This window comes from Oryctolagus cuniculus, chromosome 6, assembly GCF_051225735.1.
Source record: "Oryctolagus cuniculus isolate XC-2025 breed Fujian yellow rabbit chromosome 6, ASM5122573v1, whole genome shotgun sequence".
NCBI classification, from domain to species: domain Eukaryota; kingdom Metazoa; phylum Chordata; class Mammalia; order Lagomorpha; family Leporidae; genus Oryctolagus; species Oryctolagus cuniculus.
In genome coordinates, this window is record NC_142872.1 from 168886802 (window position 1) to 168907906 (window position 21105).

The 21105-nt window shown below is 50.4% G+C and overlaps 1 protein-coding gene across 4 annotated transcripts; it reads right to left on the reverse strand.

Moving 5' to 3' along the window:
- Positions 1 to 669: 669 nt before the first annotated feature.
- Positions 670 to 20806, reverse strand: ZNF250 (zinc finger protein 250). 4 transcript variants are annotated; one of them, XM_089336585.1, is made up of 6 exons: positions 20674 to 20806; positions 12786 to 12870; positions 12440 to 12524; positions 12116 to 12229; positions 8585 to 8641; positions 670 to 2241 (listed from the first exon to the last, which is right to left on the reverse strand). In XM_089336585.1, exons 2-6 carry the CDS (start codon positions 12828 to 12830, stop codon positions 953 to 955), a joined length of 1590 nt encoding a protein of 529 aa, XP_089192711.1. In that variant the 5' UTR covers positions 12831 to 12870; positions 20674 to 20806; the 3' UTR covers positions 670 to 952. The 4 variants fall into 4 exon arrangements, with proteins under 4 accessions (XP_089192711.1, XP_051685499.2, XP_051685501.2 ...); XM_051829539.3 differs by having other exon boundaries at positions 12440 to 12566; positions 20674 to 20804; XM_051829541.3 differs by lacking the exon at positions 8585 to 8641 and having other exon boundaries at positions 12440 to 12566; positions 20674 to 20805.
- Positions 20807 to 21105: the final 299 nt, after the last annotated feature.

The window sequence follows — 21105 nt, forward strand, 5'->3', positions numbered from 1 at the left end:
GTTTTTTGTTTTGCAGCTGGCTGCTACCAGAAATGGCTCAGACATAAACTGAGTTACAAGACCTCTGTGCTTAAAACTGAGCAAATAATTTTGAAGTTAAACACAAAATTTTAACTGAGTGAACCAGATTCATCACAGCATATCGCAATGGATCCTAGATTCTATTGAACTGGGGTAAAAAAATAACTTTAAAGACCCCATCAAATATAGGGATCTAAATATTAGCAAAGCCCAAAAGAATTACCTGAATTTGAAAATTTTGTTTTGAAAATATGCATGAAAGAACTTTTTAGAAATTTTTAAAAACACCGTGAGGTATAGAGGCACCCCCTGTGTGGGAGCTGTGAGGCCTTCTGTAGGTATAGAGCCCCCGCCTACAGTCAGATTGGACTGACAGGCGGGAGACACCATGGTCTCCTGGATAGACCTGTGGGTCACCAGGGCAGGTTCTGAGCTGAGAACCCATTTTCAAGTTGAAATTTTACTAAAGAGCCAGTGCATCCTCTCTGATCTTGCAGAGAGTTAAGGCCCTAGATAAGCAGGCTTTCTCACACTTAGGATTTCCAGCCATTCTGCATGACACTGTTTGATGGCATTGTTTCCTATCACATTCTGATTTTTCCTATCGACATTCTAAGTATGATGATTGGAATCAGAAGAGACATGTAGTATCCTCAGGGGGAAGAAAATCTTTATTTGAAATGTAAATGAGTCTTACCGGGACAATAGTTCTTATGCCTTAATGCGCCCTACTCACTTCAATAATGTTGTTATGGCTACCTTTACCACAATTCATTACAACTGTAATCATACAGGCAGAGAGAAGGTGTCTGGTGCACTCTGTGACACGGGATCATCAGGCACTGCCTGTGGGGTCACGTGGCTCTTCTGGGATGCAGGATGCCCGCAGTCCCATGCAGCTCGGATCACGTGCTGCCCTGGCAGCTGCAGGTCACAGCTTCCTGTGCACTTTCTGGTGCTGGATCAGGTGCCCATGCTGGTTGAAGGCGCGGCCGCACTCCCCGCACTCGTAGGGCTTCTCGCCCGTGTGGATCCTCTGGTGCTGGATGAGCACCGAGTACTGGCTGAAGGCCTTCCCGCAGCTGTTGCACTCGTAGGGCTTCTCGCCCGTGTGAGTCCTCAGGTGCACAATCAGAGTTGCTTTCAGGCTGAAGGCCTTGCCACACTCTGTGCACTGGAAGGGCTTCTCGCCTGTGTGGATCCTCTCATGCTGGATCAGAGACCGGCGTGCACTGAAGGCATGGCCACACTCACCACACACATAGGGCTTTTCCCCAGTGTGCACCCGCTGGTGCTGGATCAGGTGTGAGTGCTGAACAAAGGCCTTCCCACACTCATAGCACGCGTAGGGCTTCTCCTCCGTGTGGATCCGCTCGTGGTTCATCAGGGTGGAACGGTGGCTGAAGGCCTTCCCGCACTCGCCGCACTCGTAGGGCTTCTCCCCCGTGTGCACGTTGTGGTGCTGGATGAGGACTGAGCGGTCACTGAAGGCCTTCCCGCACTCGCTGCAGGTGTAGGGCTTCTCCCCGGTGTGGGTCCTCTGGTGCTGCAGCAGCGTTCTCTTCACGCTGAAGGTTTTCCCACACTCACCGCACCTGTGGGGCTTCTCCCCGGTGTGCACTCGCTGGTGGCTGCGCAGCACGGTGCTGTGGTTGAAGGCTTTCCCACACAAGGGACACACATAAGGCCGCTCGCCCGTGTGGATCCGCTGGTGCTGAATGAGGTGCGAGAGCTGAGTGAAGGCCTTCCGGCACTCGAGGCACTCATGGGGCTTCTCTCCCGTGTGGATCTTGTGGTGCTGAGCAAGATCTGAGCTCACCCTGAAGGCTTTTCCACACTCATTGCACTCATAGGGCTTCTCACCCGTGTGAATCCTCTTGTGTTTACTGAGGACTGAACTTTGGCTAAAGGCCTTCCCACACACCCCGCACACATAAGGTTTCTCTCCAGTGTGGATTCGCTGATGTTGAAGGAGATGCGAGCTCCGACCGAAGCACTTCCCACACTCGATGCATATGTAGGGCCTCTCTCCATTAGGAGCTGCTGGAGTAAGTGCCATGCTCTGCTTCAACACCTCAACCTCGCGGTGGCCAACAGAGTTTGGACGGTGGCCAAAGCTTTGCTCTGTTTTATCAGGTCCTTGATCAATCCTTCCTGGGGGTGTTTTCCCCACCATCACATCCAACTCTGTATTTTGGTTCTCTTCTTTGGTTTTACATCCTGAAACAAAGCCAAATGAAAATGTTAATACTATCTACAACTGCAGAATGGGGCCAGCATTGCACTGCAGCAGGTTAAACCACCTCTTACAATGATAGCATCCCACATCTAGCGGCTCTACTTCCAACCTAGTTCCATGCTAATATGCCTTGGAAGGTGGCAGAAGATGGCCCAAGTACTCTGGGTCCCTGCCATCCATGTGGGAGACCCAGATGAAGTTTGTGGCTCCTGGCTTCAGCCTTACCTAGACCTTGCTGTTGAGGCCATTTGGGGAGCAAACCACCATATGGAAGATCTGTCTCTCTGCCTTTCAAATAAATATTTTTTAAAAGATTTTATTTTATTTATTTGAAAGACAGCCTCAGAGGGAGGTAGAGACAGACAGAGAGGTCTTCCATTCATTGATTTACTCTCCAAATGGCCAGAGATGAGCTGATCCGAAGCCAGGAGCCAGGAGCTTCTTCCGGGTCTCCCAAGTAGGTGCAGAGGCCCAAGGACTTGAGCCATCTTCCACTGCTTTCCCAGGTGCATTAACAGAGAGTTGGGGCCGGTGCCGCGGCTCAGTAGGTTAATCCTCCGCCTGTGGTGCCGGCACCCCAGGTTCTAGTCCCGGTTGGGGCACCGGATTCTGTCCCGGTTGCTCCTCTTCCACTACAGCTTTCTGCTGTGGCCCGGGAAGGCAGTGGAGGATGGCCCAAGTGCTTGGGCCCTGCACCCCATGGGAGACCAGGAGGAAGCACCTGGCTCCTGGCTTCGGATCAGCACGGTGCACTGGCCGCAGCGCACCAGCTGCAGCGGCCATTGGAGGGTGAACCAACAGAAAAGAAAGACCTTTCTCTCTGTCTCTCTCTCTCACTGTCCACTCTGCCTGTCCAAAAAAAAAAAAAAAAAAAAAAAAAAAAACAACCAGAGGGTTGGATCAGAAGTAGAGCAGCCAGGACTCCAATTGGTGTCCATATGGGATGCCGGTGTGGCAGGCTGGGGCTTTAACCTGCTGCACCACAGTGCTGGCCCCGCAAATGAATATTTTTTAAAAATCTGCAGAGTATACCTCTGAAACTGGTTTTGCTGATCAAAGTACGGTGCGAGCGCATGTGGCTATGAGCTGGAGAGGAACAGGACCACTACAACCATCTCAAATACTAGAAGTCAGAGGATCGTGTTTCTAAACAGGAACAAGCCAAGGCTGACAGCAAGGTTAAAGAGAGCGATGTGAACCCACCTGAGGTCACACCTAGGTGGAGCGCACAGGGCACACAGGAGCAGGACACACCCAACACCAAAAGAAGCCCTTGGCTGGGCCTGCAGAATTTGGGTCTCCTTTCTGATTCCTTCTCTTCCTCTTTCCCCACACCAGCATCCAAGTCCTTTACACAATTTGGTTAAGTCTATCACTGTCCCTGTCCCTCTTGTTTCTTTCTTTATTGATCAATGTCTGTGTTGGCTTTTTGGCTATAACTATAAAAAAGTTTTTATTTGAAAGCCATAAAGAGACAGACAGAGATATCTCATACACTGGTTCACTCCCCAAATGCCTGCAACAGCTGTGGCTTGGCCAGGCTGAAGCCAGGAGCTGAGAACTCAATCCAGGCCTCCCATGTGGATGACAGGGATCCAACTACTGGCACCATCACTGCTGCCTTCCAGGGTTCACATAAGCAGGAAGCTGGAATCAGGATAGAGTTATGACCTAAGTCCAGACAGTGCATTCTGGGATATGGGCATCCCAAAAGCTCCTGCCCTTCTTTGTTTTGTAATTTTAGTATAGTGATTATTCTGTTTTATAGTTTCAACTTGTCCCAGTATACCTCCAGGTGATGGCATAAAACACATCAAGCTTTCATTTCTCCCTTCCCTGCCTTTGTTACTGTTGTCACACATTTTACTTCTACATGTACCATAACCTCTAAAATACATCCTCATTTTTGTTTATGTAGTTAGTTGTCTTTGAAAGGGACTGAGATAGTAACAATAAGACAACCCTGTTGACTCAGTGGTTAACACTTCCTGCCTTTGTGAACATCACATTGCCATCTCATGCATTCTTTTCTGCCTGAAGGACTCGGGGGTTTCAGGTCTGGTTAGGAACCCTGCGACCTTCCATGTGTCTAGAAGCGTAATCTACCTCTACTTTCCTCAGGTGCTTCAGAGGTGCTGTTACGTTGCTTCTGACAAGAGATGAGCAGTAATCCCTTATTCCTCCATGTGCAATGTATTTTTCTCTCGCTGCTTTAAAACTTCTCTTTATCACTGTCTTAAGCAACGTGATAGTGTGGTTTAGTGCAATTTTCTTCAAGCACAGGGTTCGTGGACCTTCTTGGATCTGTGGGTTTATAGTTTTCATCAGATTTAAAATGTCTGCAATCATTATATCCTCAAACATTTTTTTGACCCTCCTGCTCTGCTGCTGCTCTGACTGCAAGTCAGAGACCACTCAGCTTGTCCATGGTCACTGCTCTCTCTGGGCTCTCCTGTCTCCTTCCAGACAGTTTCTATTGCTTGCTGTCTTTAAGTTCACTCGTCCTTTCTCATGACTAATTTGCCGTTATTAACTCCATACCATGTCCTCATCTTCCTGTTTTATTTGTGTCATTTCTGGCCTTGCCTCTTTACATGACTGGCCATTTTCTACTAGACGCCAGAATTGCGGTTTATGTTGGTCAGTGTTGGATACCATTGTTGAGGTCTGTTATGTGGCTGAATGACTTGGATGAAGGGATTCTTCTGGGTCTTCCTCTTATAGCTTTGTTAGGTGGGATTACACTGGGAGCTGTTTTCCTCCGTTGTTAAGACAAAACCTTTCTTGGTACTCTAATGTCTCATGAATTGTGAGGTTTTCCAGTCTGGCTGATGGGAACAGATGGTATTACCAGCTTGGGATGAGCACTGGGTACTGCATTAGTTTGTCACACTTAACTCTTAGTTCTGTACACCAGAATTCCACATGGCACAGCTATATTCTATGCTCAGGGCATCTAAAAGCTGACATAAAGTGTTGGCCAGTCTAAGTTCCTGTGTGGAGGCTCAGGGGGACAAACCCACTTTTTTTTTTTTTTTTTAAAGATTTATTTATTTATTCTAAAGTCAGAGTTAGAGAGAGAGGGAGAGACAGAAAGGTCTCCCACCCACTGGTTCACCCCCCAGATGGATACAATGGCTGGGACTGGGCCAGGCGGAAGCCAGGAGCTTTTTTCAGGCTTCCCACATAGGAGGTAGGGGCCCAAGCACCTTGCCCTATTCTGCTGCTTTCCCAGGCCAGTAGCAGGGAGCTGGATCACAAATGGGTCAGCCAGGACTTGAACTGGTGCCCATAAGTGATGCCGGTGTCATAGGCAGTGGCTTTACCCACTATGCCACAACATTGGCAGTAAAACCACTTCTAAGCTCATTCTTACTGTTGGCAAAATTTAGCTCCTTGTCAGACTGACCAAGGTGGCTGTTCTTTGCTGAATGTTAGACGAGGGCTGTTCTCAGCTTCTAAATGCTGCCTGTATGTCTTGCCATATGAGCCCCTCCATCTTCAAAGTAGCAATGGCACCTAAATGTCTCTCCTAGGTTTTGAACCTGACTCCTCTGCCTCTGATCTCCGGACCAGTTCAGCGCCATCCATAGCCTAGTCATCAGAGGAAAGCTCATTATATTCACATGCTTGGGGATTATGCAGAACGCGTAATACAGGGTGCAGGATCTTAAATTCTGGCCACCACAGTCACTACTTCCTTTAATTCCTTCTGCTGGTGCTTTCTTGGTCTCAGACAACTGACTTATATGCATGTGCTAATCTGTAGATCTCTACAATTGTTTGTGAAATTGATTCCTCTTCCACAAGACTTTCAGCTCTCTCAGCTTCTCTGGACTTTGAGACCTGTCTCCTTAATTCAGGGAGACCAACAAACTGTGGTGCCGGAGTCCCCATGGGTGCCGGTTCTAGTCCCGACTGCTCCTCTTCTAATCCAGCTCTCTGCTATGGCCTGGGAAAGCAGAAGATGGCTCAAGTGCTTGGGCCCTGGCACCTGCGCAGGAGACCTGGAAAAAGCTCCTGGTTCCCATCTTCAGATGGGCTCAGCTCCGGCCGTTGTGGCCATTTGGGGAGTGAACCAGTGGATGGAAGACCTCTCTCTCTGTCTCTCCCTCTCACTGTCTGTAACTCTACCTCTCAAATAAATAAACAAAACCTTAAAAAAACACAACAAACTATGCCAGGACCCCCTCCCTGTGCCTCAACATTCTCCAAGCTGTGAGCTAGAGCTCACCTTCTTTTCTGTTTTAGGAATCACTTTCTCTTGCTGACTCATTTCCAATGACACTGATGTTCCACATCTTGAGTTGTAGTTTCAGACATCTTGTTCAGCTTTTCAGTCATTTCCAGTGACAGGGTAAGTCTGGTCCATTGCTCCAAGTTGACAGGCAGTGGAACCCCCTCATCTAAAAAAAAATTATGTCTACTCGAAAAATTAGCTTATTTATGCATGTTTCTGATAATTCCATGTAGCACAGTCTTCGGCAACCAAATATTCAGGTCATCTTCTGTTGCCTTCCTAGGCACACTGGCAGGTAACTGGATTGGAAGCAGAATAGCCAGGACTCAAACTGGAGATCATATGGGTTACAGGTGTTGGAAGTGGGGGATTAACCTGCTGCGTCGAAATATTGGCCTCGGTATATGCCATTCTTTTAAAATACTGTATTTCATTTATCTGTCCACTCAAATGTTAATGGACGTTTAGGTTAGTTTCAGTTTTCCATCATGAAGCATGTCCTATGAAGATTCTTGCATGTTTCAAGTGCTCACACACAGATGTCCGTCCTGTACGCACACATGGAGTAAAGATGGGAAACAGAGGGCTTCCTATTTCCAACTTAATGAGATGTCACTGTTTTCCAAACACCTGGGTGACGCTGCAGCTCCGCTGGCTGCCCATACCCTCATCTGTCCTTGACACGGTCAGGTCTTCCCACTCCTTTCCATCCTGCAGGTGTAACATGACGCTCTGTCACAGTTTTGATCGCCAGTTTATTAGGGAAAAATGAGGCTCAGCATGTTTTCTTGTCTATGGGCCCTTTAGTTCTCCTGTTATCAGGAACTTGTTCAAATTTTGTGTTCATTTTTCTTATTGAATATTTCTTTTTATTCTCTTTTAGAGCCATTTAAAAATGTGTACTGTATTGATAAACTGAAAGTGGGACTTAACATATTCTTTATTTAAAAAAGTAAATTCACTATAATGTTTAATAAAATTTTTAGCACTTATTTTGACAAGTTCTGTTATGTTTTTGAAATTGCTAGGCAACAAGTTTTAGTTTTTTTTTAAAACTAAGAACCCTCATCTTAACAAATGAAATAATTATTCATTTATACTTCTATTATTTGACATTTCTTGAATGGGTGGTTTTTAATCTGATGCCAGAGTAACAAGATGACTTTAGTAATAAAAATTATACAGGAAGTTCTCTCATGGCATAAAAGCACTATCAGATTCAAGCTGTTGCAGGCAGGCCAGCAGTAGGTTACACCTATTCTGCACCTTGCATCCTTGCTGCTCAGAAGTGGGGCCTGAGCCAGGAGCCACTGACTTTCAGAACTCAAGTACTTGGGCTGTCACCACTGCCCCCCAGGGCCAGCATTAGCAGAAAGGTGGAGTCAGGAGTCAGAGCTGAATACTGAACCAGGCACTCTGATAGGGGCTGTGGGTGTCTTAACCAGCATCTTGATTGCTATACTTAAATGTCTGCTCTGGGAAGTATGTTTTGAGTGAGTCAAAATAAATAAAGGGAAGAAGTACTGGGCCGGCGCCGTGGCTCAATAGGCTAATCCTCCACCTTGCGGCGCCGGCACACCGGGTTCTAGTCCCGGTTGGGGCGCCGGATTCTGTCCCGGTCGCCCCTCTTCCAGGCCAGCTCTCTGCTATGGCCAGGGAGTGCAGTGGAGGATGGCCCAGGTGCTTGGGCCCTGCACCCCATGGGAGACCAGGAAAAGCACCTGGCTCCTGGCTCCTGCCAGGATCAGCGCGGTGCGCCGGCTGCAGCGGCGGCCATTGGAGGGTGAACCAACGGCAAAAGGAAGACCTTTCTCTCTGTCTCTCTCTCTCACTGTCCACTCTGCCTGTCAAAAAAAAAAAAAAAAAAAAAAAAAAAAAAGAAGTACTTCCACCAAAATAAATTTTTAATAAAACCCCCTTTGCAGCGATTTTGTGAGTTGTGTAAAGAACCTCATGGCGCCCTGGGCACTCTCTGAGGGACTGTGTGAGTTGTATACAGAACTCCATGATGCCCTGGGCAATCTAATATGAGCATTAGCACCTGAGGGATCACAATGAACTGAAACAATGGCTCATATACTTACCCCCGAGTAAACTGTCTTGTTGCACACAGGGTGCAGTGTAGTCACATTTGAGGTCATCTGCAAAAGGAACAGAGGTGAGGTGACGACAAGCCACCTTTCTCAAGAGTAGAAAAATGATTTCACCGCTATTACAACACGTGAGTGCGGAAGTGGGGCTCGGTAGACACACACATTCACTCATGTAGGCTGCCAGGACAAGGCACTGGTGCACTCTCCTATCCTGCTCTGATGCCTGAGCAGCAACCCCATGGCTTTGGTTTCCATGAACACTATTAATCTGAAACTCAGTAAGTCCCTTCCTCCTCTGAGGCCACACCCTCCACTCTGCAGCCCACCTTCCGTCTCTTCAGTGTCACTCACAGGGAGTCTAAGATCTCCATCAGGTGAGAGCATAGCCAGTCATCAGTCACCAGAGAGCCCAGGCCTGGTTTGTCAGTGGCTGCACAATACCATGTTTCTTGTTTCCGTGGCTGTAGTCAGCAAACAATGTAAAGTTCTGTTCAGTATTCCCACAATATCATGTTGTGTCCTTTTTAAAGATTTTTTTTGAGGATGCTGGTGCTGTGGCATAGTGGGTAAAGCCACCACCTGCAGTGCGGGCATCCCATAAGGGTGCCAGTTTGAGACCCAGCTGCTCTGTTTCTGATCCAGCTCTGCTATGGCCTGGGAAAGCAGTGGAAGATGGCCCAACTGCTTGGGCCCCTGTACCTGCCTGGGAGACCTGGAAGAAGCTCCTGGCTCCTGGCTTCGGATCGGCTCAGCTCTGGCTGTTGCGGCCATTTGGGGAGTGAATGGAAGATCTCTCTCTCTCTGCCTCTGCGTTTCAAATAAATAAATAAATCTTTAAAAAAATAAAAATTAAAAAGATTTATTTGAAAGGTACAGTGACAAAGAGAGGTAGAGACAGAGAGGGAGGGAGAGGTCTTCTGTCTGCTGGTTCACTTTCCACATGCTTGCAAAAACTGGTGCTGAGCCAGGCCCAAGTGAGGAGCCAAGAATTCCATTCAGGCCTCCTACATGAATGGCAGGAACACATGAACTTGGGCTCTCATCTGCCACCTCCCAGGTACATTAACAGGAAGCTGGATCAGAAGTCTGGAGCAGCCAGGACTTGACCTGGCACTCTGATAACAGATGTGGGCCCAAGTGGCTGCTTAACCACTGTGCATAATGCCCTATGTTGTTGTGTCCTCTTATTTATAGTCACTGGAAAATTAAATTCTCCTGAGGCTGGCTCAGGAACCACTGTTCCTCTGAGGACACCTGCTTTTGCAGGCTAGTGAGAGGCTGACTGTAACCTCTAGAAATAAGGAGGCCGAGCTGACAGGACAGGCTGATTGTGCAGTCAGAGATCAACTGTGAGCACACCCTCAGGGTGGAGTTCACTTGTGTCTACAGCATCCCATGGTGGGTCTGCCTGTATCCAGTCACAGGGTTGAAGGCATCAGTACCTCCATCATTTTCCTTTTCAGAGTTTTTCTGTTAGATTAATTCCGGGCCAGTTTACATTTCTGATACTATTATATTTTTCTTCATTTTTTTGACAGGCAGAGTGGACAGTGTGTGAGAGAAAGGTCTTCCTTTTGCCATTGGTTCACCCCTCAGATGGCCGCTAAGGCCGACGCATCACGCTGATCCGAAGGCAGGAGCCAGGTGCTTCTCCTGGTCTCCCATGCGGGTGCAGGGCCCAAGGACCTGGGCCATCTTCCACTGCACTCCCTGGCCACAGCAGAGAGCTGGCCTGGAAGAGGGGCAACCAGGATAAAATCCAGGGCCCCGACTGGGACTAGAACCCGGGGTGCTGGCGCCACAGGCGAAGGATTAGCCTATTGAGCTGCAGCGCCGGCCCTGATGCTATTATAAACATTATCTTTTAAAAAGTTTCAGGGCCAGTGCTGTGGTGTGGAGGGTCTTGTAGTGCCAGCATCCCATATGGGCACCGGTTCAAGTCCTGGCTGATCTACTTCCAATCCAGCTCCCTGCTAATGTGCCTGGGAAAGCAGTAGAAGGTGGCCCAAGTGCTTGGGCCCTTGTACCCACATGGGAGACCTGGAAGAAGCTCCTGGCTCTTGGCTTCAGATCAGCCCAACTCCAGCCATTGTGGCCATTTGGGGAATGAACCAGCAGATGGAAGACTCTCTCTCACTCTCTATAACTCTGACTTATAAATAAATAAATAAATAAATAAATAAATAAATAAATAAATCTTCTAAAAAATGTTTCACTTTTGTTTCTGATGAATAGAAATACAAATGACTGCTTATCTTGCAATACTGGTAAACTGTCTTGTGAATTCTATTCAATCTTTTTCCCAAGTTGACAGTCTTTATGTTTTCCAATTGTCGTAGCTTTAGTTTATTGTTTTACTTTGCCTTGTTTCATACGTGGGGCCTCAGCACTGTGCTATATGGATGCAAGGACCATGAGCTCCTTTCTCTTCTCTTGACTCAGGAGCTTTCAGTCTTCACCAGGAGTATTAGGTTGAGAAATTCCCTTCTATGTTTACAATGCCTTTTTTTTTTTTTTAATGATCTATTTATTTGTAAGGCAGAGAGAGAAAGAGAGAGAGAGAGAGAGATCGATCCTCCAGCCATTGGTTCACTACCAAATGGCTACAATGGCTGGTGCTGGGCTAGGCTGAAGCCAGGGGCCTAGAATGCTATCTGGGTCTCCCTTGTGGGTGGCAGAGGCCCAAGCAATTGGGTCATCACCTACTGCTTTCTTTTTTTTTTTTTTTAACTTTATTTTTAAATTTTTTTTTGACAGAGTGGACAGTGAGAGAGAGAGAGACAGAGAGAAAGGTCTTCCTTTTCCGTTGGTTCACCCTCCAATGGCCGCTGCGGCCGGCGCACCGCGCTGATCCGAAGCCAGGAGCCAGTTGCTTCTCCCATGGGGTGCAGGGCCCAAGGACTTGGGCCATCCTCCACTGCACTCCTGGGCCACAGTAGAGAGCTGGCCTGGAAGAGGAGCGACCGGGACAGAATCCGGCACCCCAACCAGGACTAGAACCCGGTGTGCCGGCGCCGCAGGCAGAGGATTAGCCTAGTGAGCCACGGCGCCGGCTACCTACTGCTTTCTGAAACACATCAGCAGGGAGCTAGATCGTAACTGGGGCAGCCCGAACTCAAAGTGGCACTCTGACATGCAACCTGCTGCACCACAATGCTAGTCCCTGCTTCATCTTTTCTAAGTCAATAAAGTAACACTCAAAACCTGCACATCCCATCAGAACCAGACATGGGTAATGCTCCAATCTAGTCTCTTCCTGGCCCTGCATGCCTGCCTTTCTTCCCGTGCACCCAGTTCTACCACCTGTCTAGATTCACTCCTACACTCACTTCCTGCCATGGACAACGACCTTCCTGTGTGTCGGCACCTCCCAGCCTATGGATTTCTTTTGACAGGTGAGGCCTGACAGACCACGCCCATGTGGAAGCAATCCTGTCAGCAATTCAGCCTAAGTTCAGTCCACAGCTTTGCTCGGGACCTGCTTAGTCCTAAGTGAAGGAGGGGCCAGCTCTCCTCACTCACCTGAGTAATTACTCCCTGGGCGCTGGCTCTTCTCAGCCCCCTGGCCATCCAGAACCCATGGGTCTTCCCCTCGTTCCAGCTGGGAGATCACGATGGGCTTAGATCCTGGAATTCCTGTTCATAGGGAGGGAAGTCCTTTTACAACATTTACCAAGCCACCTGGACATGAAGATGGGTTGGATCAACCTCCTGCTGGAGTTGAACCCCACGGAAGCAACTGGGCGACCTCCAAGACTAGCCTGAGGCCCCCACCCTATGGCCTCCTAAGCCCCTTCCCCCAGTCCAACATCCAACACAGAGACGAGGCCTGCTCAGGGGTCTTACCCAGTGAAACCACGTTCCCATAAGTCTCCATCATCACGTTTCGGTAGAGGCCCCTCTGAGCAGGGCCCAGCTGGTCCCACTCTTCCTGGGAGAGGAGCACAGCCACATCATCAAAGGTCACCTTGGCCTGCAATGACAGGAGCTTTTGCCAGCTAAGATGGAATCTCGACTTCTGTGATGGGAGCAGGTGCTGCGCCAGGTGGGCTGGGAGTCGAGGAGGTGACAGGGAGGGGCCGTGGAGTTCAGGGGCTGCGGTAGTGCTCAGGCTGCCACAGGGGCTCTGGGCATGGAGAGAACCACGGGAGCTTTGGTGAAGGGCCCTGCACAGACCTTGAGGATGGCTCACCTGAAGTCCTGCTGACGGTGGCAAAAGCTTGGCTGCCGCCATCATTCAGTCTTCTGGGGCCTCTGAGGACAGAAGCTGGAGGAGCCTGTGGGGCCGAGAGAGAGGAGGGAGCACGTGAGGGGCCTAGTGTTGCTTACCACAGGTGCCTCTTTCCTATGAGCTCATGGGGTCCATGGTCCTTTGCGCAAATTAGCAAAAAGGTGCTGAGGAGAGGCCCTAGGAGCTGCAGCCCTGCAGTGCCAAGATCTCTGAGCACTGGGCACTGACATGTGCTTTCCCTGGAGCTTCCAGGTTCCCAAGTCTTCACCTCTAAGACCCTTGGGGTTCTTGTGGCTGATCACACCTGTGTGGGGGTCAGTGAGAGATTGCTCACTTTGGCCCTGGCCCACAGTTCTGCCTGTGAACAAGGACAGCCACTCTCCAGGGAAACCACATGTTCTTGACCAATCACTCATACCAGGTGTCTGAGGGCTGTGGGCATCAGGCCCAACGGTTTCCCAATACCATTCCAAGGTGAGACTGGCCACCAGGGGGGGAAGTGAATGGCTCCACTCAAGGCCCATATTCTAGCAGAAACCTCAGCCTCCAGGCCCTCCGTCATGCTTGGACATCCTCAGGTGGCCCTGGTGCTTGGGGAAATGGCCACTGCTAGGTGAACAGAATCCAGAGTGATGCAGGGATTTGGTCTGAGCACCTGCAGGAGGCTTGGGGGGTAAGCAGGTGCTGGCTTCTCTCCAGGGCAAGGTAAGCTGAGGTATATGACATGTACCCAATGACCAGGAGAAGGAGGGCCCGAGAACTCTCCCAGCAATTGATTCTGTAGCAAACAGGTTCACAGGAGTGTTGAGATCAACAAGCAACAGAGAAATAGAAACCCAGCAAGCGACCAAGGGATATGGATCACTCCCGAAGAAATGCAGGACACAACGAACGCTCTTATGTCCTCATCTCAGCTGGGCACCGTGCTGACCTTCATATAAGAACACAGTGGGTGGTATCACCTGGAAGAAAGGCCTGGGGGCAGGAAGTCGAGACATCACAACTCTATCTTCTTTATAAACCTCAGATATATGTGTATATTTTCATAGCCAACAATAATCTGCCAACGGCTACCTCTGAGGAAAAGGATGGAAGACTTGACTGTCAAGAGGCCAACTCTCCATCTGTCCTGTCCTCCAAACTGCCCATTCCCCAGATGTGCGTGCAGGTTTCTGTGCAAGAGCAACACAAGTCTAACTATAATTACAAAGGAGGATTTCTTTCTTAAAAGATGTATTTACTTGAAAGGCAGAGTTATAGAGAGAAGGCGAAACACAGAGAGATCTTCCATCCGCTGGTTCACTCCCCAAATGGTCCCAACGACTGGGGCTGGGCCAGGCTGAACCCTGGAGCTTCTTCTGGGTTTCCCACGTGGGTGCAGGGGCCCAAGCACTTGGGCCATCCCCTGCTGCTTTCCCAGGCACATTAGCAGGGAGCTGGATTGGAGGGGGAACAGCGGGGACTTGAACCAGCGTTCATGTAGGATGCCAGTGCTAAAGGCTGTGGCTTTAACCTGCTGTGCCAGAGCCGGTCCCCCAAAGGGGGATTTTAAAGGAGTGAATAAGACCTAGAATTCATATGAATATGGATGCTGGAGAATAGGAAAGGATGGTGGTGGGGCCTTCCAGTTACCAGGAGCCACTGCCATCAAGCCAGCCAGCTGTTGACACAGGGGCAGAAGCAGGCAGACTCATATTGGGAATTTAAGACAACAAGTTGCACTGTCAGTTCAATAGGAATCCAATATGGGATGCAAAACAACCACTTTCAATTCATGTTAGGACTAAGCGTGACAGTGACAAAGCCTCCCTGCTCTGCTGTCGGCCTCCTCCTCCTGGCACTCACCCACTGTTCTTTCCCAACACATTCTGACCCTTGCTGTGTGTTGCTCACCACCACAGACCTGCCCCTTCTCTCACCACCCAGTCATTCTCCCAGGGACCACACCTTCGTCCAGCAGTCTCTCCTTATGCTGTCCCCCTCCCTCAGGGGACACCATCTCCACAGGATGTACACTCTCCTATCTCTGAAGCATCTCCTTTGGTCCTGAGCCAAAGCCGTGTCAGTACCTGGTCACCAGCCATCTACTATTGGCAACAGGAACACAGTCAGTTTCCTGGGCCCTCCTCAAGCCCCTCCCCTCGGACCCTTCCATTCTTGTCTGAAAGTGAATTTGACCTTTGATTCCCTGAAAATCTGGCAGAGGTGATGGCCACTCCCACTATGGCCCAACCACATCTGGACTGGAACACAATGATGAATACCAACAGGAACCACACTCAGGGCCTGATAGGCAGGTTTTGTGGCTGGTTCAATGGACAGCTGGTCCAGGCCAACTTCCACTTTTGCCTGTGCACCTGAGCTGCAGGATGTCTGCATGGTCATCCGAGCGGAACGTGCAGCTGATGCCGCTGAGCTGGTGTTCTCCCTTCCTCTAACTCAACGCCTCCACTTGAATGTCTTGCAGCATCTCGGACCCTTATTTCCCACACTGAGCCTCTCCTCAGCTCCCCATTATGTCTCTAGCTTGTTCTGCGAACATGCGCATAAGCCCCCTTTCCTTCTCCCTCTCTCACATCCCACTCCTATTCTACTTTCTGAACACGCTGCCCACCCCACTTTCCTTGCCCAGGACCATCCCCTTGCGATTGCTTTCATGGAGCCCAGTATGATCCTACATCTGCCCAGCCCTCACTCAGTCCTACCATGGGAACAGTGATTGTCCACTGGCCTGAGGTCCCCACCAGGTCCTATGAGGTCACAATCTTCTTCAGACCCCTGAAGCCCCTCCATTCTCTCCAGAGGCCTCAGCCCCACCCAGCTCTCCCATCACTGCTCCCTGCTGTATCAGTAGGCCCAGCAGAGGAGCCAGTGGTTGAACATTTATTGTTAATTCATGGAGTTAGAAAACCCATGAGATTGTAGCTTACACCCTTCAGAAAAGCACCAAGACCTGAACGCTTACTGGCAAGGCAAGGCAGTCGACTCTTCCACTGTCTTAGGAAGGTCATCTGGCTGCATTTAGGCCAATCAGGTAGGCCCTTCAATAGAGGGTGCCCTACACAGATTTGAGGATGCTGACACAGCAAGTGCCACCACAGTTCTTTCACACACAGGCCATGCACATGCTGAAGAGAGATAGACGCTGTGGCGGGCTACTGGACGAGTGTGTCCAAGTGCAGGCTGGAGCCAGCATGTAGATGATGATCCTGTTTGGTAAACCATGACTCCAAGCCCCAGAAGACTTTCACAGGGACCTGGGGCTGACCACCCTGCCTTACCTGTAAATCCGGGAGATGGCATACCCTTTTCAGGGCCCCACTAGGACACCATGGTTAGTGACAGTGCTCAGAGCTGGACACTGTTGGCCAAGGTGTTGTCAGGTCTGATGCAGTCAGATTCACATGCAGGAAGACTCTGAAAGACTACACCAGGTGTTGGCTTATGTGTGGCAAGGAGAGGGAGAAGGGGAGACTGCCATGTGGGATAAGTCTTAGAAAAGCACAAAAATGAAAGCTTCATCAGGGACAGCTTTCCCATACTGCCAAGTCAAAAAGGTGTATCAAAACTAAGTATATATTATGCTAAAAGATGGATAAAATGAATTTAAAAAGTGACACTAAATAGTTAAGTTTTTCTTGGGAGTTTATATATATATATATATTTATTTATTTGAGAGGCAGAGTTACAGAGAGGGAGAGGTTTTCCATCTGCTGGTTCACTCTCCAAATGGCTGCAATGGCTGGAGCTGAGCCAATCAGAAGCCAGGAACCAGGAGCTTCTTCCAGGTCTCCCACATGGGTGCAGGGGCCTAAGGGGTTGGGCCATCTTCTATTGGTTTCTCAGGCCATGAGGAGGGAACTAGTTCAGAAGTGGAGCAGCTAGGGCTTGAACCAGTGCCTAAATGGGATTCCAGCCCTGCAGGCAGACTTAGCTACAATGCCACAGCACCAGCCCCAAGTTTTTCTTTTTTTTCATTTTGGCAGATAAACGTCTGGGACTTCTGAAATACGCAATCCAGACAAACACAGTGGTCCTTAAGCTGAACCTCACATCAAAAAGGCAAGGAAACACAGAGCTATCTGGGGGAATAGAAACTGGTTTTTAATTATCCCTTCATGCCCCAGAATCACGAGGCTCAACCTCGGGCTTTACCCTGTAAGAACACAGGAGCTCAGGAGAAAAAAAATGGTATGGTCAGTTTTTAAAATATTATAATCCTGAGCTGGCGCTGTGGCTCACTAGGCTAATCCTCCGCCTTGCGGCGCCGGCACACCGGGTTCTAGTCCCGGTCGGGGTGCCGGATTCTGTCCCGGTTGCCCCTCTTCCAGGCCAGCTCTCTGCTGTGGCCAGGGAGTGCAGTGGAGCATGGCCCAGGTCCTTGGGCCCTGCACCCCATGGGAGACCAGGGTAAGTACCTGGCTCCTGCCATCGGATCAGCGTGGTGCGCCGGCCGCAGCGGCCACTGGAGGGTGAACCAACGACAAAGGAAGACCTTTTCTCTGTCTCTCTCTCTCACTGTCCACTCTGCCTGTCAAAAATAATAATAATAATAATCCTAGGGGTTGGTGCTGTGGCATAAGGGGTAAAGCTGCCACCTGCAGTGCCGGCATCCCATATGGGCGCTGGTTTGAGTCCTGGCTGCTCCACTTCCAATCTGGCTGTCTGCTTATGGCCTGGGAAGGCAGTAGAAGATGGCCCAAGTCTTTGGGCCTCTGCACCTACATGGGAGACCTGCAAGAAGCTCCTGGCTCCTGGCTTCAGATGACACCAACTCCAGCCACTGTGGCCATTTGAAGAGTGAACCAGCAGATGGAAGACTCTCTCTCTCTGCCTCTCTGTAACTCTGCCTTTCAAATAAATAAATAAATAAGTCTTTAAAAAATTATAATCCTGACTCATAACAAGTCCTATAAGCATACTGGGACAGGCAGGGAATAACAGCCAGAGTGTGGGAAACACGGGATGAGGAGCCTCCTCGAGGGGTTTGCCATCACCTGCACTTGGGTAAACACAACATGCATCCATGTAGCGTCATGGCTGCATATGACCCCACCCACTGTTCAAAAAGGTGGCAGTAGCATAACCGGTTCATTCTTCAGATTCAGGAATTTTGCTTTTGAGTCTCCTGAGGAAATAATCCAAAACAAAGCCAAACCAGGTCAAGGTTCTCAGCAGCAGTGATCACTTAAGGCAAACTAGAAAGACGCCACATTCAGCGACCGTCCAGAGACAGGGACTGAAACAGGACCCAACAACGTGAACAGCGTGGACTCCGATGTTTCCTTTGTGTTTTGTAAGCTGAACTTTGGAAACCTGTCACCCCCTGGAATTCCTGACAGCCCTGCTGAAATGCAACAGATAGCCTGCTCTCCCAGCCCACATGCTGGGACAGGACGTCCTCCCTTCCTCTTCACCATCCTCACTCTCTTGGCTTCTTGCTAGCAAGCCCCACTCCCTCTGCACCTCCAGCCGGGCTGGACCCCGCACTCCAGGCTGGCAGTACTTTCAGAAGAGGAAGCTCTGGAGCCAGCTGTGAGCACCAGGCAGAACACTGCACAATGTGACACCTGCAATCTCCCCACAGTAATGATCAGAACTATGTATCCAAACTGACAGCTTTCCCATACACCAGCCAACACTGGCCAGGAAAAATAAAGGGGAAGAAGAGTCTATTTACAAATAACAACAAGAAACAAGCTAAAATTTTAGAAATGCACAAATACCCACGAAGAGAACTATAAAACCTTTTGAATAACAAGACACCCCCAAAAAACATACATGCCAGGTCTCGAAAATAAAGACCAGACACCACAGACCAGAGATGTTAATCTGTCCACTGTATAAACAAGGTTAAAACATTTCAGTTTACCAGGCGTAAGGTTTATGGACACCAAGTACTCTTACACTCATTTGAGAGAAGAGTCAAAATACTGGGGCATCTCAGAGAAAAGGAGACAGGAGATGGCTAAGGGAGGGGCTTAGTCAGCCAGGAAGATAAGGTTGCTGTATGGGCCTGGGTGAGAGTGGGCAGGCAGCTCAGTAGCAGTACAGAGCAGGGTCAAGTTTGGCTGGAAGATTCAAATCGCAAGATGATTCATTAAGTCCTGCTAGGATGGGTTAAACATTTTTGGGGAAGAGAAAGTTAACGTTACATGAAGCTCAACAAACTACCACAAATTAGACCAAAGGCATTGATATAAAAATTAAAAGGGCAGGAAAAAAATTACATCATTTCATATGATGTACAGAAAGGCTAATGGATCTATATGAATGAGTTAAAAACTTCAAATTTTACAAAGACCTTGAATAACTATAGGCAAATTTTCTTTATTTTATGTGGGGTGGTCCTGTCTAAGCAAAATATTCAAAGCAGAAAGTCTGGGGTCAAAGACCCCCAGACCTACAAGTCATAAAGCAAAATCTTAGCTGGCACCGCGGCTCACTTGGCTAATCCTCTGCCTGTGGCGCCAGTACCCCAGGTTCTAGTCCCCGTTGGGGTGCCGAATTCTGTCCCGGTTGCTCCTCTTCCAGCCCAGCTCTCTGCTGTGACCCGGGAAGGCAGTGGAGGATGGCCCAAGTGCTTGGGCCCTGCACCCGCATGGGAGACCAGGAGGAAGCATGTGGCTCCTGGCTTCGGATCAGCGCAGTGTGCTGGCCTTGGCGGGCATTTGGGGGGTGAACCAACGGAAAGGAAGACCTTTCTCTCTCTCTCTTTCACTGTCTAACTCTGTCTGTCAAAAAAAAAAAAAAATCTTATTGTGCACATCAAAGCCACGTTAAACTCCAGAAATGGGCCTAAAGACACTACAGAATTTAATATATAACTAAGGCAGCTTTTCAAATCAGTGGAAAGATATATTATTCAACAAATGGTGCTAGAAATGGCTATGGTTTAGGGGGAAAGCAGCTGGATTTGAAATTCCCCCCACACCAAAATAAATTCCAGATGGACGCAATATTTTATAAATACTAGAGAAAAAGAAGACTTTATTTAAAAACCATCTTGGGTAGAAACAGCCCTTCAAAACACAGCACAAAGCCCAAAGTCCTTAGGGAAAATATCTGACCATTAAAAATTTAAAATTTACCCCCCCCGAAATCCAAACCAGAACACCACAATCGGAGCCAAATGACGAATTGAGAAGCATGTTCTCAACACCGGCCCATCAAGAATGGAACACAAACGGATAATACACAAATGCGGACCCCAACCTCCCCAAGAAGACGTGCGCCCCGACCGCGCGCCCCGCCCCGCCGCCCGGGTGCACCCCGCGGAGCCGGGGAGGAGCCCACGGCCAGGACCGGAAAGTGCCCAGCCGGCAGGGGGCGCTGCGCGCCCGCGCTGACAACAGAGAAAAGGGTGTGTGCGGGCGCCGCGCCGCAGCCTCGCAATCCTGACAGGGCGCCCGCGGCTCGCGGCACCCTGAGAGACCACGGACACACGGGGCGGCGTTCGCTGCGACACGCGTTGGTCTCCGCCGGGGCGCCCGCCGGCCCAGCCTCGCCTGCCGCTCGAGCGCTGTGAACGCCAAGGAAACCTCCGATTCTGTATTTGCGGGACCCACCCCGCCTGCCCGGCCTGTCCGCGGCGCCAGGGGCGGCCCGGGGGACCCTGCCAGCGCCCTCGGGCTTGGGCCAGGGTTGGGCGCCCGGTCGCTTCGCCGGGGTTGCGAGAGGGTCGCCCAGGCGCAGGCCGCGGCCAGGGAGAGGGGTGGGGACCCGGCGCGGCCTCGGCCGGGCGCAGGGCAGCGCGTGCCTGCGGGGAGGCGTCCGATCCACCGGGAGGACGCGCCGACGCGCGTGTCCGAGAAGGAGAGGGTGCCGTCCGGCACGCGCCCCCACTCACCGTCCACGCCGCAGCCTCACGCGCGAAGGGACGGGCGCCTGCAGCGCCCTCAGACAAAGGGGCCGCTCCGCCCCGCGTGTGCAGCCGCCAATCGCCGCGAGACACGCCCCCTCAGGCCCCGCCCCACCGCCGCGACCACCAATCCTGGAGCGCGACGCCTGCCGGTCCCGTCCTCTGCCCCGCCTCGCCCTCCGGGCGCCTTTCTGGGTGATGGACACCTGGGCCGCGCTCCAGAGCCACCGAGCGCCGAGGCCTCCCTGTGCTAGAGAGGCCACGCTGCGCTCCGCGCGGGCCTTCCGGGGACCCGGCCGCACTTCCGGGTGCCTCCGCAGGCGCCGCCCTTCGAGCCTCTGGCGCTGGCGAGCTGGGCTGCCGGGCCTCTGCGGTCGCCGAGCGGATGGAGCCCGCCCTTGGCCCCCTGCCGCCGCCCCT